Raw genomic sequence first — 11,731 nt, forward strand, 5'->3', positions numbered from 1 at the left:
ACAACTCCCAGAAGGCATTGCAGCGCCAGGGCCCGCGGGTGGCTACGGGGCGCAGGCTAGGAGCGCGCCTTTGAGCGCAAAGATCTACGGGAAATGTAGTTCGGATCCCCATCAATGCACTCTGAACGAGTCTTTTCCTTGGGCCTGCGGCAAGTTTAGAACCCCATGGCCTGGGGTTAGGGTCTCACTGGAGGTGGAGGGCTTGCACCCGTATCAATTTTTTTTTGTGGGGGAGGGTCTTGATTTGGCTCACTAGCATGACACTTGACGACATGTTTTGGATTTGGAGGGCTGCAGAGTTCAGGGCATCTGCTAACTCCAGCCTGCTGGCACCGCCCCTGACTCGGTTTCTTCCCTTACTGCCAGAGTGCCGTCGGGGTGAGTCAGGGCAAATGCCAGGGCGGAGGTGGATGGTAGTTAGCTTAATTACGGCTGTTATTGTTGCGATGATTATACCGCCTTTACATAGTAGTCACTGCTTTATTACCAGACGGGCACCCTCCGGGGGCTGGTTTTAGCAGCCCACGGCACCACAGTGGCCCCGACACGAGCCCCGAACCCATAAACCAGCCTTGCTGCCTGTGAACTACTGGTGTGCCCATCGCGAGTATTACCCCTCCTCTTTGTTTTGAAGCAGAACCAATCCGGTGAACTGAGTTGGTTTGAAACAGTCAGGGGCGGCGGGCGGGGCCTGGCCCGGATTACATCAATCCTTGCGAGGGGGGGGGGAGGGGGGAGGAAGTGACCGCAAATAGAAACTTGAACTTGACTTTTCTTGCCTCTTGTCTTACTCTGGAGAGCTTTTGCAATCAGCAGAGTAAACACACTCAGTGACATAAGCCAGTGTACAAAACACTAGGAAGGCAGGATGGAGAAGTAGTGTTGCTGGATCAGGAGTCAGGACGCTAGGGTTCAATTCCCAACCCCATGGCTGTCTGTCTCATGACTCACCATATATCTATTTCCCCTGTCTTCACAAACATCGACATGCTGACACAACACAGGTTCAAGAAATAATAGCTCTTCTCTCCAGACTCCAGTTTCCCTTGAAAAGCTAGAAGCAGCAATGGGTGGCTTACCTCCGGTAATCCTTTCAGAGGTTCAGAGCTGGTGGAGTCCATGACTTCCCTCCAAGACCACAAGGAGGGAAACCGGTTACTATTGCTCATGTAGTTGCTGTCTCCATGATGTACATAACTCCTGTAAAGAATGGAAGAATAAAACTCTGCAAAAGAGGCCTTGCTAACCCAGTCAAGGAAGGAAAGTTATATTGCAGCGGTCAACCCTTCTCAGAGAAATAACCCCACTAGAGAAACTGCTAGAGACTCAAACTGAGGGCCCAGTGAGAGATCTCAAGAAGGATGTGGATTGGAAGAGAGAGATAAGACCATTTGTCTAGCATTCTTACCACTGCCAGCTCTGGGCTCTCTTGATAACCAGGGCCTGCTGCACTTACTGGATAACACTTGTCTTCTCATCTTCACAGTTCTTTCAACCACCCCAAAACATTCCATTTAACTTCATATACCCCAACCCTTTTGTCTCTTAAGTGGAGAACTTCTTCTGAGAAATGAGAAGGAGTAACTCTGGATAGTTCATTTTTATATGACTTGGCTTACCAGAGACAGGAGTCAAGACTGACAGAAGAGTAGGCTGAATAGTGATGTCTGTGTAGGAGATCAGGATCTTGAGAGGTGGAAGATGGTATGTGTGCTTAGTTTCCTGAAAGGGGTGCTTATAAGGTACTTATAAAGTGGTTGACTGTGGAATGTGTATAAACATTCAAACATTTTTCCTGGTATGATCAGCTCTGGCATATGTTGGTGCAAGGGATTGAACCTGGGACTTCAGAGCCTCAGGCATGATATGTTACCTACCCTAACCCTGATATTTATTTTTATATCTAGACCTTTAATCCATTTGAAATTCATTAGTATGTAGGGTGTGTGGTAAAAGCTAACTGTTTTTTCTTCCAAATGTATAGTTATTTGTTTTGAAAAGTCACTTGAAAAAAAAAGTGCTGTGGGTAGATAGCATAATGGTTATGCAAACAGACTCTTAATGCCTGAGGCTCCAGAGTCCCAGGTTCAATCCCCCGCACCACCATAAACCAGAGCTGAACAGTGCTCAAATGTCACTTTTTGGGGGCTGGGCGGTAGCCCAAGGGGTTAAGTGCACTTGGCCAGAAGCGCAAGGACTGGTGAGGATCCTGGTTCAAGCCCCTGGCTCTGCACCTGCGGGGGGGGGGTGGGGGGGTGGGTCACTTCACAAGTGGTGAAGCAAGTATATAAGTTTCTTTTTCTCACCTTCTCTGTCTTTCCCTTCCCTCTCAATTTCTCTCTGTCGTATCCAACGACAATAATAACAACAAGGACAGCAAAAATGGGAAAAATGGCCTACAGGAGTAGTGGATTCATAGGACAGGCACTGAGCTTCAGCGATAACCCTGGAGGCAAAAAAAAGGGGGGGGAGTAGGGCTGTAACGCAGCAGGTTAAGTGCAGGTGGTGACGCAAAGCACAAGGATCCCAGTTTGAGCCCCCAGCTCCCCACCTACAGGGGAGTCACTTCACAAGCGGTGAAGCAGGTCTGCAGGTGTCTATCTATCTCTCCCCCTCTCTGTCTTCCCCTCCTCTCTCCATTTCTCTCTGTCCTATCTAACAAAGAGGACATCATCATCATCATCACCACCAACAAAGCAACAGCAAAGTGAAAAAAAAAAGAAAAAAGAAAAAAAAGTCACCTTTGTAATTGGGGGAATAGCTTAGTAGACTGCAAGATTTGTATGTTTTAGTCACCCCCAGAAGCCCTTTTCTCTGTTCATCTCTCAAACATTAGTGTCTTCAGGACCCCAGTTTATCCTCATCCTTATCCTCATCCTCATCCTCACACCTTTCCTGGGTAATCTTATCCATTCCCATGCTAATGACTCTCAAAAACATCTGTTGGGAGCCGGGCGGTGGTGCCCGGGTTAAGCGCACATAGTGTGAAGCGCAAGGACCAGAATAAGGATCCTGGGTTTGAGCCCCTGGCTCCCCACCTGCAGGGCGGGGTTGCTTGGCAAGCAGTGAAGCAGGTCTGCAGGTGTCTTTCTCTCCTCCTCTCTGTCTTCCCCTCCTCTCTAGATTTTTCTCTGTCCTATCCAACAACAACAACAGCTATCACAACAATAACAACTACAAGCACAACAACAAGGGCAACAAAATGGGAAAAATGGCCTCCAGGAGCAGTGGATTCATAGTGCAGGCACCCAGCCCCAGCAATCACCCTGGAGGCAAAAAAAAAAAAAAGAATAAAGAAAAAAAAACTGAATTCATCTTTTTCTCTTTAACCACCCCCAAATAAACTTGGTTCTCTTGGTTGTTTCTTCTCTCTCTAGCTTATTGGTCTTTCTTTTCTCTCTCTTTCCTTCCTTCTTTCTTTTAAATTTAGACCTATTAAGTTGCTTTTTCAGTAAATGGCACAGCCAGCCATAAAGTTGCTAAAGTAAAAATCTGTATATCTTCTTGGTATGTCTCTACCCCTTCTTCTTTTTCTGGGGTCAAGCAAGTCATGATCATAAAGCCTCCTAAATATCTTTAGGGTTCATCCATATCTCTGTAGCCTACTGTGACTACCCAGATCAAATCTCTTTCACCAACCAATTGTATTACTAGCATCTCTGTCTCTTCTTTTATCCTCCCTATAGTCTAAATGCTATGCAGTAGCCAGTGCAGAGAATATATATATATATATATATATAATTTAAATGTAATCATAGTTATCTTCCTCTTTTATTTTTATTTTAGATTATTATTTTTACTTCATAAGAGGTAGATACAGACCATAGCAGCAGTCTGACATATGCAGTGCTGCTTGTAAGTCAGATAGCTGCCTTCTGGGCTGTAATTTGCACCCGGGAGCTTCCTTGCCTCCTACAGGTTCAAGTTCAACTTTTTTTTTTTTTTGGAAGGGAAATTAATGGTTTAGAGCAAATATTGTAAACAACTGTAAACATACTGTTGTTGGTACATTTGTAAAATTTCTCAGTTTTCTGCCAAGTACTCACCCCCCCCCCCCCAGCTAAAGTCCTCTTCACCATCATGCACCAGGACTTGAAAGCTTTCTCTCCCTGCCCCTCAGTCCTTCACTTTGGTGCAATACAACTTTTTAAAAAATTTCTTTATTGGAGGATTAATGATTTACAGTCAACAGTAAAATACAATAGTTTGTACAACCTTAACATTTCCCAGTTTTCTACATAACAATTCAATCCCCACTAGGTCCTCCTCTGACATCATGTGCCAGGACCTGAACCCTCCCCCCAACCCCAGAGTCTTTTACTTTGGTGCATACACCATTAAAAATTTTTTTTTGTATTATCTTTATTTTCTTTATTGGACAGAGACAGCCAGAAATCTAGAGGGAAGGGCGTGATAGAGAGGGAGCGACAGACACCTGCAACTTTGCTTCACCACTTGCAAAGCTTTCCTCCTGCAGGTGGAGGATTTTTTTTTTTTTTTAAGTTCAGTTCTTTAATATGGTTTACAAGGCCTTGACAGGCCTCTTATTTGTTTTTATTTTTATTTATTTTATTTTATTTTTAAATAATTTATTTCTTTATTGGGGAATTAATGCTTTACATTCAACAGTAAGTACAATAGTTTGTACATGCATAACATTTCCCAGATTCCTATTTAACAATACAACCCCCACTATGTCATTCATCATCTTTCATGGACATGTATTCTCCCCACCCACCCACCCACCCCAGAGTCTTTTACTTTGGTGTTCTTATTTGTTTTTCCATCTGTACTCTTTATTCCTTACACAGAGGATGCTTTGGTCTCTCAAAGTTTGTAGGGCCACATACACAGTATAATTCATAAATAGAATCACACGATTCTATTTAGAGGCAATGATCCCTTTGAGGACAGCGGACACCTGTTGCTTGCTTGCCCTGTAATCTCCAGTACCTAGGACGGGGCCTGGCACCAGGTAAGTGTAGTGAATCCAGTGCAGAGAGGATGCACAAGCGCGGGTGACCTCTGAAAAGGAGAGGTCAGTGGCTGGGAGGGTGTGGGCATCTCGTGGGAGAAGGAATGGTATACCCGCCGCAGGCTGTTAAATAGGGATCAGATCGTTCGGATCCAAGCCAATGGGATCTCCGCCAATGGCTGCCGGCGTCACGCCTTTTCCGGCCCATTCGAGCCGGAAGTGGAAACAAGAGTTTCCCAGCATGCCTCGCGCGAGGCGCTTATTCAACTGCACAGAGACTAGGCGGGGAGTCGTGATGGCGGCTCCGGAGGCGGAGGTTCTGCTACAGGATGCAGTTCCCGGTGAGGTTTGGGTTTTGGAGTCCGGCGCTCCGAGAGTCCGGAGAGTTTTGTTTTTTTAAATCTTTGTTGCCGCCGCCGATCCTTCCGTTGATTTAGTCTCTTGCCCTTCCTCTGGCCTGTTTTTAGCTCCATTTCTTGCCTTCTCTCTCGGTTCTGACTCGACCTTAAGGATTTCCTCGCACCCGCGGCCCCGCGCTGTGTCCTCCCCGGGGGGACCGCGCCCGGCCTTGACCACACCTCCAGCTCTTTCCCGATGTCGGGGCGATGTCGGGGCTCCGCTTTCCAAGCGCAGCCTCCATCCCCTCCCTCCTGTCACTGCCGACACCTCAGGCCATTAGGATCTGGAGTCGCCTCGCCTCTACCCACGCAGGAATGTTTGGAGGAATTTGCTCTTGTTGGGGAGCGTCTTCTGCATACTCGTGGCTGATAACGGCCACAAGGGGATTAGGATGATTTCGGCCTTTTTCTTTTCTTTTCCTTTTTCCTTCATGTTTCCGTCGGCAAGAAAGCTTCCCCTGGGAGCTCACGGACCACCTGCCTAGGTTCGAACCCGGCCCCTTCACCCTTGGGGACAAAGTTTGGGTGCTGTGATACCTTTTCTCGCTCTCGGTTGGGAAAAATGCCTCCTGAGCAGTGAATGCCCCGGAAATGACACCCCCCACCCCCGCCCCAGGGAGAAAAAAAAACGCAAGTGTTTCATTTTTCTCTGTCTGTGTTCCTACCAGATTTGGAGTGGTGTGAGAAGTCCAAGGAAAGTCACGGCCCCCAGGTAGAAATGGTGGAGACGGCCTCTGCCCCCAAACCTCCCAACCTTTCGGAAACCTTTTGTGCTCGAGACGGCTTGGTGCCAGTGGTGTTTCCTGGACCCGTGAGCCAGGAAGGCTGCTGCCGGTTTACCTGCGAACTTTTGAAACACATCATGTACCAACGCCAGCAGCTCCCTCTGCCCTACGAGCAGCTGAAACACTTCTACCGAAAGCCTTCTTCCCAGGTAAGTAGGCACAGGCTTGGGAGCAAGTTGCTTGGGAAACTTTATGGTTCTTAGAAGGTGGGTAGGTGCATTGAACAAAACGCTGAGAAATGGTGTGTATGTGTGGTCCGGGAGGTGGCGCAGTGATAAAGCTTTGGACTCTCAAGCATGAGGTCCTGAGTTCGATCCCTGGCAGCACATGTGCTAGAGTGATGTCTGGTTCTTTCACTCTCTTCTCTTCCTCGTTCATTAATAAATAAATAAATAAATAAAATCTTTTTAAAAAAATGGTGCGTGTGTATGTGTGTTGCCCAGGGTTGAGCACACTCCTTACCAAAATGCTCGTTACCATCCGTTTCTTCCTGTTCTCATTTAGAATTCAGATGGGAACACAAATATGTTTTCAATTTGCCATTTATAAGTGGAAGACTAATTCCACAATCATCTTTTAAAAAATTATTTTGTTTAAAAAATTGCATTGTGGGGAGTCAGGTGGTAGCGCAACTGGTTAAGCGCCAAGCGCGGGGTGCAGGGACCGGAGTGGAGATCCCGGTTTGAGCCCCCAGCTCCCCACCTGCAAGGGAGTCACTTCACAGGTGGTAAAGCAGGTCTGCAGGTGTCTATCTTTCTCTCCCCCTCTGTCTTCCCTTCCTCTCTCGATTTCTCTCTGTCCTTTCCAATGACAGTGGCAGCAACAATAATAATAATAATAACCACAACAATGATGGAACAACAAGAGCAACAAAAGGGAAAAAAATGGTCTCCAGGAGCAGTGGATTGGTAGTGCAGGCACCGAGCCCCAGCAATAACCCTGGGGGCAAAAAAAAAAATTGCATTGTGGTATTAATGCTCCTAGATCAGCCTTTATTATTATTGTTATTATTATTTTAGATAGAGGGAGAGAGACCGTACAGAGACAGTCCACTGTCCATGGAACTACCCTGGTGCCATTCACGGTGCTCCCATATGGTGTTGGGACTCAAATCCACAGACTTTCTCATTGTAAAGTGTACATGATGGCGGCACTTCATTGAACTGAGAATCCAGTTTCAGAAGCCTGCCTATATTCCAGTAGGGTTCTTCAAATACTGTGCACTTTCCCCTCCTTGTCATCACAGGTAGAGGAGGTAGTGGAGAAGAAAGCTCGTGCCGCTGCTGAAGCAAGCCACAGGAAATGCCAGCAAACCCTGGCAGAACTGGAGAATATCTTCAGCCACCTAGAGGACCTCTTTACCCGGACGCTAGTACCACGTGTGCTGATCCTCCTTGGGGGTAATGCCCTAAGTCCCAAGGAGTTCTATGAACTTGACTTGTCCCGCTTGGCCTCTAACAGTATGGACCAGGATATGAGCACAGCAGCTTGCTTGCGCCGTCTCTTCCGAGCTATTTTCATGGCCGACATCTTCAGTGAGCTGCAGGCTCTCCCGCTCATGGGCACCATCATTATGGCACAGGGGCACCGTGACTGTGGAGAAGATTGGTTCCGACCCAAGCTCAACTACCGAGTACCCAGCCGAGGACATAAACTGACTGTGACCTTGTCCTGTGGCAGATCCTCCATTCCAGCCACCGCCTGGGAGGATTACATTTGGTTTCAGGCACCAGTGACATTGAAAGGCTTCCATGAATGAATGTAGTGATTCTTAATCATGAACACAAAGGCTAAATTATTTTTCCCCAAGTCACCCCTTTGCTTGACTTACTACTTTGTGAGAGGAAGGTTCTGTCCTGACTGCCTGCTTCCTCTTCTCAGACTTCCTGATGAATTTATGGTATTGTTATGGCTATGAAAAGTATTTTTGAACATCTTTTTGGATCATGTTGATTTTCCCAGAAGATGGCGTCAGGCATTACTGCTAAGGATCAGAAAGCAAACATGGACCCATAGATAGACAAACTTACAGGTGGCCATAGCTTTTTGCTGTGACTTTGCAGAATGTTTTTTTTTTTATCAGGGATGGAATGTGAGAGTGGCTCATGAATTTTTAAATATAACATGAAAAAATTAATATTAAATGTTTCTGAAATTCATTTGACTTAGAGACTTTTCAGACTCCTAAATTTTTTTTTTTAAGTTATCTTTATCTATTGGATAGAGACAGCCAGAAATTGAGAGGAAGGGAGACATAGAGAGATAGAGACAGACACCTGTAGCACTGTGGGCTGGGGCCTTAAACCAGGGTCCTTTTGCCTTGATTAGTGAGAAAGAATCAAAATCTCACTCTGGCATATCTGATGCTAGGGATTAAACCGAGGACCTCATGGTTGAGTCCAATGCTTTATCCATTGTGTTACCTTCCTGGTCACTCCACAAAGTCTTTACAAAGCCTGATTGAACTGCTCTGCCTTGTGCTATTGATGAACTGAGGCCAAGTGTCCCTTCTATTTCAGTAGGGCTTCTCAGAGGATAATAATTCTCCCGAGCCTGTCTTCATTGCAGTTGTCTGGCTGTTGACAGTCTTACTTTTTTGAAGATGTTTTTAAAAAGGGGAAGCTTCAAGAGTGGTGAAACAGTGTTTCTGTTTATCTAAAATGAGTAGATACAAAAAAAAAAAAAGTTTCTTTCTCAAGTGATAGGTGGATTGAGAGCGAGAACCAGGGCAGCACTCTGGAATATACAATGCCATGTTCGGAGCTCAGGACCTCATGTTCATGAATCCAACACTTTATCCACTGTTCCATCTCCCAGGCCTCAGAAAATATCATTTTACTTATTTTTATTTAATACCAGAGCACTATTCATCTTTGACTTAAGGTAGTACCAGGGATTGAACCTGGGTCTTCAGAGTTCCAGACATGACCATTATGCTGTCCCCCTGCCCTAGGAATGTGTAGTTATTCAATGCCACACTTTGTACTGCACTCTACACCTTCTTTCCCTAGTGTGACCCAATTGCCTTACTCCATTGCCTAGGTTTTCATTTGCTACTTAGGTGAAATAGCCCTCTGGGAGGGCTAAGTGAAACCATCTGTTGGTTGAAGACTGAAGAGAATGGAATGCTTGGACCTTGGTCTGTAAAACCTGACTTTGGGGGAGGAAGGTGAGGATTGTCTCAGAGTCAAGAGGATCATAAATTCTTTTATAGGCAGATATACTGACAAAGGAGACAGAGGGAGAGACACCTGCAGCGCTGCTTTACAACCCATAAAGCTTACCCCCTGCAAGGTGGACATGGGTGGCCTGAACCTGGTTCCTTGTACATGACAATGTATGTGCTCTACCAGGTATGCACTTGGCTCCCAAAGTACAGGCTTTTTCTTGTTTAAATTTTTTTTTTTTTGTTTTCCCTCCAGGGTTATTGCTGGGCTCGGTGCCTGCACCATGAATCCACCGCTACTGGAGGCCATTTTTCCCCCCTTTTGTTGCCCTTGTTGTAGCCTCGTTGTGGTTATTATTATTGCCCTTGTTGACGCTATTTGTTGTTGGATAGGACAGAGAGAAATGGAAAGAGGAGGGGAAGACAGAGTGGGGGAGAGAAAGATAGACACCTGCAGACCTGCTTCACCGCCTGTGAAACAACTCCCCTGCAGGTGGGGAGCCGGGGGCTCGAACCGGGATCCTTACGCCGGTCCTTGCGCTTTTGCGCCACGTGCGCTTAACCCACTGCACCACCGCCCGACCCCCTAAATATTTTATTTTTGAGAGAGAAACACCAGAGCACTGCCCAGCTCCGGCTTATGGTGGTGTGGGGGTTGAACCTAGAGCCTCAGGCATGACAGTCTCTTTGCATAACCTTTATGCTATTTACCCCTGCCCTTTTTTTTTTTTTATTTATTTATTCATGAGAAAACCAGATATCACACTGGTACATGTGCTACTGGGGATTGAACTCAGGACTTCATGGTTGAGAACCCAGTGCTTTATCTACTGTACCACGTCCCAGACCACCCTTTTAAAAAATATATATAATATTTCATTTTCCTTTTTTTTCTTTTGCCTTCAGGGTTATTGCTGGGGCTCAGTGCACTCAGAATCCACTGCTCCTGGAGGCCATTTTTTCCCCCTTTTGTTGCCCTTGTTGTAGTCTTGTGGTTGTTGTTGATGTCGTTCGTTGTTGGATAGGACAGAGAGAAATCGAGAGAGGAGGGGAAGATGGGGGAGAGAAAGATAGACACCTGCAGTACTGCTTCACCACCTGTGAAGCGACTCCCCTGCATGTGGGGAGCCGGGGGCTTGAACTGGGATCCTTACGCCGGTCTTGGCACTTTGCGCCACCTGCGCTTAACCTGCTGTGCTACTGCCAGATCCCCTATTTTTCTTTTTTTTTTTTTTTAATTTTTTTGATATTTATTTCCTTTTGTTGCCCTTGTTTTAACATTGTTGTTGTTTATTTTTCTTTTTATATATATATATTTACTTATTATTGGATAGAGAGAGAGAAATTGAGAGTGGAGGGGGAGAGAGACACCTACATCTCTGCTTCACCACTTGTGAATCTTTCCCCCCTGCAGGAGGGGACTAGGGGCTTGAACCTTCATCCTTGCACACTGTAATGCCAATGTTTAACCAGGTGTGCCATCACCAGTCCCCTTATTTTTTCTTTTTCTTATATTTATTGGATAGAAACAGTCAGAAATTGAGAGGGTAGGGGGAGATAAGAGAAGGAGAAAGAAAGACACCTGCAGCCCTGCTTCACCACTTGCAAAGCTTTCCCCCTGCAGGTGGGGACCAGGCGCTTGAACCTGGGTCCTCATGCATTGTAACATATGTGCTCAGCCAGGTGTGCCACTGCCTGGGTCCTCCCCTTATTTTTTCTTACTGAGAACACTGCTCAGCTTTCTTACAGTGCTACTGGGCATTGAACCTGGGGTCTCAGAGCCTAAGGCATGAAACTGTTTTGCATAACTCTTATGCTATTTCCCCTACTTATTTCTTCCCAGATAATTCCTTCTTGAGAGACCACAGCTCAAAACTTTCCTTAAAAGGACCAAGTGGAGGGGAATTGGGCGGTAGTGTAGTGGGTTAAGCGCACTTGGCACAAAGTGCAAGAACTGGCATAAGGATCCCGGTTCGAGCCCCTGGCTCCCCGCCTGCAGGGGAGTCACTCCACAAGCGGTGAAGCAGGTCTGCAGGTGTTTGTCTTTCTCTCCCCCTCTATGTCTTCCCCTCCTCTATTTCTCTCTGGCCTATTCAACAACGACATCAATAACAACAATAATAACTACAACAATAAAACAGCAAGGACAACGAAAGCTAAGAAATAAATATAAAAAAAAATTGTGAAAAAAAAAAAGGGCCAGGCGGTGGCACACTTGGTTAAGTGCGCACATTACAGTGCACAAGGACTCAGGTTCAAGCTCCTGGTCCCCTCCTGCAAGGGGAAAGCTTCACAAGTGGTGTAGCAGGGCTGCAGGTGTCCCTCTGTCTCTCTCCCTATCTCCCCTCTCAATATCTCTTTGTCAAAAAAAAATGTATATATATTTGTCCTTGTCCAGTAGTTTAAA

General features: G+C 46.1%; 1 protein-coding gene and 1 long non-coding RNA gene across 3 annotated transcripts; one reads left to right on the top strand and one right to left on the bottom strand.

The window, feature by feature from the left end:
• The first annotated feature begins 210 nt into the window (after nucleotides 1-210).
• On the top strand, nucleotides 211-8,317 carry MAD2L1BP (MAD2L1 binding protein). 2 transcript variants are annotated; one of them, XM_016191424.2, is made up of 3 exons: nucleotides 211-378; nucleotides 6,042-6,307; nucleotides 7,405-8,317. In XM_016191424.2, exons 1-3 carry the CDS (start codon nucleotides 258-260, stop codon nucleotides 7,915-7,917), a joined length of 900 nt encoding a protein of 299 aa, XP_016046910.1. In that variant the 5' UTR covers nucleotides 211-257; the 3' UTR covers nucleotides 7,918-8,317. The 2 variants fall into 2 exon arrangements, with proteins under 2 accessions (XP_016046910.1, XP_007530473.2); XM_007530411.3 differs by lacking the exon at nucleotides 211-378 and adding an exon at nucleotides 4,995-5,316.
• Nucleotides 496-1,684, bottom strand: LOC132538095 (uncharacterized). Its single transcript, XR_009549501.1, has 3 exons — nucleotides 1,620-1,684; nucleotides 1,080-1,200; nucleotides 496-855 (listed from the first exon to the last, which is right to left on the bottom strand). It is a non-coding gene; the product is annotated as an uncharacterized LOC132538095 (long non-coding RNA).
• Nucleotides 8,318-11,731: the final 3,414 nt, after the last annotated feature.

This window comes from Erinaceus europaeus, chromosome 4, assembly GCF_950295315.1.
Source record: "Erinaceus europaeus chromosome 4, mEriEur2.1, whole genome shotgun sequence".
NCBI classification, from domain to species: domain Eukaryota; kingdom Metazoa; phylum Chordata; class Mammalia; order Eulipotyphla; family Erinaceidae; genus Erinaceus; species Erinaceus europaeus.